This window comes from Carassius gibelio, chromosome A13 (genome assembly GCF_023724105.1).
Source record: "Carassius gibelio isolate Cgi1373 ecotype wild population from Czech Republic chromosome A13, carGib1.2-hapl.c, whole genome shotgun sequence".
Classification (NCBI taxonomy): Eukaryota; Metazoa; Chordata; class Actinopteri; order Cypriniformes; family Cyprinidae; genus Carassius; species Carassius gibelio.
Window position 1 is genome coordinate 4,875,034 of NC_068383.1, and position 6,424 is coordinate 4,881,457.

At 40.9% G+C, this 6,424-nt stretch overlaps 1 protein-coding gene across 1 annotated transcript; it reads right to left on the reverse strand.

Annotated features, from left to right (window-relative positions):
- Positions 1 to 376: 376 nt before the first annotated feature.
- Positions 377 to 5,622, reverse strand: LOC128025931 (dapper homolog 2). Its single transcript, XM_052612553.1, has 4 exons — positions 5,247 to 5,622; positions 3,392 to 3,524; positions 2,846 to 3,139; positions 377 to 2,693 (listed from the first exon to the last, which is right to left on the reverse strand). Exons 1-4 carry the CDS (start codon positions 5,502 to 5,504, stop codon positions 847 to 849), a joined length of 2,532 nt encoding a protein of 843 aa, XP_052468513.1. The 5' UTR covers positions 5,505 to 5,622; the 3' UTR covers positions 377 to 846.
- Between the last annotated feature and the right edge of the window lie 802 nt (positions 5,623 to 6,424).

The following is a 6,424-nucleotide window of genomic DNA, read 5'->3' on the forward strand; positions in this document are numbered from 1 at the left end:
TTCAGCCTTGGATGTCTATCTGTCAACCGTTTATTATTATTATTTTTATTTTATTTTAATGCTCATCTTTCAATTGCTGGTTTCTTTTACATCTTTGCAGCCCTCACCATATTCAGTTAAATCCACATCATTCAGAAATTAATTGAAATCTATAGAGCTCCTGTCTTTTGTATATGGATCTGACCTCTGGATAGAAAGCCAGATAAAAGCACATTCTGAGGTGGGACAGCTTTTGAAAATTATTCTGGTAGGGTTATAATAATTAATTTTACAAAAAGTTTCTTTTGTATTTGTGCTATAATTTGAGAATGGACAATATGGATAACAATGAAAAATATCTTGAGGTAATATAGAAAAATAAGATGCACAGCTGAAATTAATCTGAAAAAAGCCATTTTTATTGTTACATCAAGCAGTTTTGTACTACAATGAGCAGTTCTCATTGTGCTATTTACACAGCGGTTTTGATTATAGTTAATTTTGTGAAGTTATTCAAAGACCTTATTTACAAAATATATTTTTTATACATATCAACATAAACTGTTGGTGTTGTTGGGAAAAAATTTTTTTTCTTTTTTTTTTTTTTTTGCACAAAATATAAAAGAATTGCTTGTCTCTTGTGATAGTTGAAGTCACAATGTCAATGTATGAAACCTTTACCACAGTCGTGTTCTGGCTAAAGTTGGGTGGAGATCAGTGATCGGGTTTGACCATTACAAGATGTGGCATTTTTTGGATTTGAAGTCTCCAAATACTCTTATGAGTTTGCTTGGACCCATGCCAGTCCCGAATTTTAGGTGAAGCTAAAGGTTTACTTGACAGGATCCATCCTAAGCTTTGGTGAAGCTACACCAAAGTCATGACCTTGAGTGAAGCTGGCTGAAAACGGCGGATCTTCTTCTTCAGAGCTCTGGAAGCTTTGATGCGACAGGCTGCTGGCTCTGGCCGATGATGCTGCTGAAGAGAAAAGCCTGCTGCCGTGGTCCCCAATGCAGCCTGAGCCCACACTAAACCACCTTCATCTTCCTCTTCTTCCTCCAACAGGTCCTCCTCATCCAGCGAGAGACTACTGTCCGAGTCTGAGGCTGTCTGAGAGCCCTGACTGGACTCGCTGTCTCCAAAACGGTTTGTGGTGTAATCGCTCAACTCTCCATCACTGCTTGCTGCAATAGTAGAGTGAAAGAGTGATGCACACTCTGCAGAGTACTCTGAAAACTCAGACACGCTAGGAGGAGGGTAGCGGCTGGAGATTGGCGCTGATGGATATCTAGATTCCAAGTAACTAAAGTAAGAAGAAGTGGAGAGCGAGTGGGGAAGGGCTCGTGGAGGACAGCCCCAATGACCTGAGTGAGGCCTGGCACTAACACTCCTTACCATGGCCCCCTTTTGAGAGTTTAACATCTCTTTGGATCTCTGGGTTTGGAGAGCTGGGGGAAAACGGATCTCAGAGGAGGAAGGCCATTTCCGGGAACTTTGTTTCTTTTTGGCTTGGTCTAGAGGAAGGTGCACAAGTTCAGGGGCTTTATGGGACTTTGTGGACTTGGAGGTTTGGCTCTGCTGAAGGTGAGAGTTGTTCTGATTGCAGTGCAAGTTGAAAAGTCCATTGCAACTGCAATCGGAGCAAGAGTTCATCTGGGACTCTTCCAGATTTGTTACTCTCCCTTTGCATGAGCTGGACTGTTTTAAGTCAGCTTGGTTTTTGGTACAGGACTCTCGAGACAAGTGTTTATGCTGATGTTTCCTTGCTGAAGGCTTCTCAGAGCTCTTCTTTCTCAGTTTTACAGATTTTGTTTTCTTGTCTGCTTTACGTACTTTCACCCTCTGAGACCCTGCTGGAACAAACTGTGCATGGACAAACTCTGATTGAGGGTTGCCACCCTTATCACCAAAAGAAGCTCTACTCTCTTCTCTTCTTAAGGTAAAACTTGATCTCCTCTCTACTGGCTTTGGGACCAAAGATGACTCTTTGGAAAAATGTCCACTCCATTTGTCTTTGAGTTCATTCTCAGACTCAGTAACAGCCTTGCTTGTGGCATTCTTTATGCAAAGGTTATTCTTTTGGAGATCCATAGAAGATACAGGGTGTGTGCCATGGCACAATGTCTGGACCTCATTTGCTTCAGAATTGGGCTCCAGACCAGGTGCATTCCTCTGCTGGTGATTGCTGTTTAGTGCTGAAGATGTTTTTCCTGTCTCCACTGCATTTTCTAAGGGCACTGTTATTTGATGAAGGGAACCCAGCAGTTGAGGATCATTCAGCTGTCCGTAGGACATTTCGTGGGATCTGGCTCTTTGCTCCTGTGTACTGCTAACAATGTCGCTTCTTTTTATGCTCACCAGGTTTATCTTACTCAAGCTTCTCTGTAGTACCTTGTTGATGCATCCAGCAGACCTGGAATTTGTGGAACCTCCATTTGGGTTTTGGGTTTCCTCTTCAAGACCCCCTCTAGAAATTCCATCAAGTGCTACTGGATTTCCCTGATCGGTTGCGCAACTGAAGATGGGGCTTTGTAAGGCCACAGCATGCAGTGGACTGGGGTAACAGTAAACTTCTGTCCCACTGCTAGATACCAGGTTACTCTGATATTTGGGGTCAACTGGGGCATTTTGGAGGCTACCACAAGGGGTGGAGTCCTTCACGTCAGTAGATTTGAAGGAGCCAAAACCAGTTGCAATTATTCGGTCAAGGTCCCCTGAAAGAAAGTGAAAAATGGCATCAAGATAATGTACTTTACATTTCAGATGTAAATCTGTTTATGACTATAGTGCCTACAACTATATTCTGCCGATGTATCTTATAGTTCTTTGTTCAAACTTTACCTAAATAACACATTTTTACACTTACCTGTGGAAACAGGTCTTTGTCTTGCTCTTTCACCTTGAGCCGGTACCATTCGTATACAGCTGCTACCGAGCCTTACTCCTGATCGTAGTGCATCAGACTGGGACGTGCTCTCATCAGCAGAACAACGACGGGACACACCGGTCTGTCTGGAACCACTACGACCATGTGACACATATGAGGTGGAGAGATGAGGAAGCAGACTGGTTTGAGATGAGGAGGAGAGACTCTCGCTGAAGATGGAGGTGCATGAATTTGACAGTGAGCCTGAACCACCATCACTGAGCTCGTAGAATCCTGGGAACAGAAATTAGCATTGTTAGATTTGATACGGAGTTAATTTTTGTAAGAAAAAAAAAAGATTGATGTCCTTTAGTTCTAAAAATGTTAAAAACTGGTGTCAAATTTTTATAGGTGAAGTGTTTAATTTGTCACTGTTATATCCAACACATCAAGGTCATTTACACGAACGGTTTACAGTTCCATTTGGTTTTGGAAAATGGAACAGAAATTACAATTAGTGATCTGTAAATGGATATGTTTGGTCACCTGAACTGGGTCTGCTGTCACTCTCTAGGTGTTCAGTGGATGCTTTACACACATCCAGTTTCAGGTCATTTATCTGTTGATCTAGCTGCTGGAGATGAGTCTTCAATCCTACATCCTGTTTGCGTAGACGTGTCTGTAGGTAGAACACACATTCACAAATTTCACTCTGCAAATAAATCTCCTTCATATCATGTCATATACAGTTTATCTGATGCAGCAGTGTTTAGTACATTTATTAACCACATGTGCAGACTTGTATATAAACTCAGTCAAGCACAACATAACCAAGAGCTCTTTGTTAAGCTATATTCACTCCGATTCCAAACTAACCACAGGAGAATATGGAAAACTGTATGCTTCCAGACATTTAATGGCTGATATGACTCCTGCCGTTATACGACGTAGACAAGAGAAGAAAAGACAGAGAGAGAGGAAGCAAATAAAGAAGGAGAGCGGTTAACTATTAACTAGGCAAGGATAAAGGGTAGCCCAGAGGAGTGCTGTAAGATTACTAATCTCTCTCCTGGAGAGGAACACAAACTATTGTGTAAACCAAATGTATAGGAACAAGAGGAAATGACATGCCAAATACAGAACATCAATAATGGTTGACTGTAAACCAGCTTTGCACAGTAAAGAGTCACACCTGTGCCAAATTCTGACAATGCACAAATTTTAATCTGTCTTCTTTATACTTGCCGGTTAGTTAAAGAGAACAATGAGGAACATGAATCCAAAAACTATGGTTGTGTGGATAATGTAACCGGTTGAAACAAATCATTTAAACTGAGAAGATCCTTACTGATAATATGCTTAGGGTTTTCTTAACTTAAGGGGTTTGTTGCAGTTGGGTGCTGATATTTGAGTAAATCTAAAGATAGACCTGCCAGATGTTTTCTCAGGGTTAGACATCTAGATGAATGAATCCTTTCTTTTTAAAGGTTGCACAATGAGCAATTTCTAGCTGATGAAATAATTTAGAGCAGATCACAGCTTCAAACGTGCATCGGCTACGGGGTCAAATCTGTGTCGCTGACCGGGCCGCGGTTCCTCTGTTGCCATTCTCATTAAATTAGGTTAATCATCAGAAACAGACTGGCCCCCCTCAGAGCTCTTGATTTATGACCACTCACTATATGACCCCCAGCAGAGCCTGTAATTCATCACAGGATTCAGTCATCAAGGGCACAGCCAAACCATGCACAAAATACACCAATGAATCCTCACTACAGTAAGAGCACATGGGAATGGAAGATTTATGCGAAAATTCTTATTTGATGCTGGAAAGTCCACTCAATAATGGAAGAACATCTGGTAGATCTATCCATATCCATTCAAAATGATCACATCAGATCTGTTCTTTGTTAACACATTCGTAACCAAAATTTTGGTTTGCATGTTTTAAAAGAGTCATGGTTTTCAGCTATATGAAAGGACATTTTGTCTTGATGTCGTAATCATTTTTTTTTTCTTGGCTGGTGTAAATAGTCATGTGACTAGAACTGTTGAATCCAGTTTGCTTCTCTAAGATGATGTCTTTGTCATTTAAAGTAAGGCAAATAAAAGCTGTAAAAGCATAAGACAGATACTAAATTTGATACATATAATAATATTTAAATGTCTCATCATTGATTATATTATTAATATCAATAAGATTGCTTTAACTCATGTCAATGGTCACAATTGTGAGCCAGCTGAAAAATACAGCCCAATGGTGTACTGATTGATTCGAGTAAATTTACATAACCATATTCAAGCAAAAAAAAAAAAAAAAAAAAAAAACCTTTCCACAAGCCTCAATTGTCACCAAAATAAATCACATACTTTCATCAGAATTCTTATTAAGATGTCTTACCAGCTGTTGTTTGAGCAGAGTAAGTGTTGCCTCCAGTCTCAGTTCCTCCGCGCTCACGGTCTCATGTTTTGATGTCTCGGGCTCCTCTCTGTTCAGGGTCAGAGCCCAGTGCACCATGGCACTCTGTTTGTCCCGCAGGAAACGCAGCTCGTGCAGTCCAGCCAGCGCTGCGTGCAGTCTCTCTCCTGTCCTCCCCCGGTCCATTCCTACAGCAGCTGCGCTCTGCACACCTGATCCAGGTACTCTTCTTCCCAACATTATCAGACAGGCTGTTTTGACATTTCCAGAGAGACAAGGAATTAAAGTGCTCCGCTGAGTGACTGAACTCGTCCAATGTGCACCCCAGTGTGAATTAACAAAGCGCGTGAGTGTATACAGTGCTACCAATAGAAACCCCGCCCACCTTCGCGCAGACCGTGGAAAGCCCCGCCCATCGCTGGCTGTTTGACTTGTGGCCAAGTTTGGGCCAGGGCTATTTGGGCAATTGGGCTACTTAACACTGTTGCCCCGGGTTTATTTCTAAGTCTGCTGGGTGAATCGACCCCAAAAGCGTGACATTTATTCCCTGGAAATGCGAATTTTTCAATGGGAACCCTACCAAAACCATGTGTTTTCGTGCGTTTTGCGATTGTGTTAGTTTGGGGAGAGTTTTGAGCAGCAATTGGGGTTGTTTTGCTATGAAAACCTGGCAACCCTGCTGGTCAGATAATTTGCCAATCTTGCTTTTGTAAATATCTGGGATATGAATATTAATGTGGTTATTTGATCAAATGCTCGAAGCAGTGAATCAAGAGAAAAAATAACAATGGTAAAGGTAAACTAATATTCATGAGCTGAGCCATTGGCCTGTCTGGAGCAATATTTGCTTGTGGTCACGAAAAATAACGTATAAAAGTTGTTCATACCATATGTGTTTTATACTTTTATCCACGTAATAATGAAATCGCTTATCGAACTTCGTTTGTACAATTGCGCCCTCTGGCGGACGATGACTGACCTAGCTTTTGAAACCTGACAACGTTAAAATACTCTTATGATAAACATTGATCATTAAAAAAACAAGTATAATGGAAACATTTTAACACTAAAATAAATTAATTAATTAAAAAGTACCATGAAGTACCATGGAAATACCATGATGTCTAAGTTTGTAAAATAATAATAATAGTCTAAAAAAA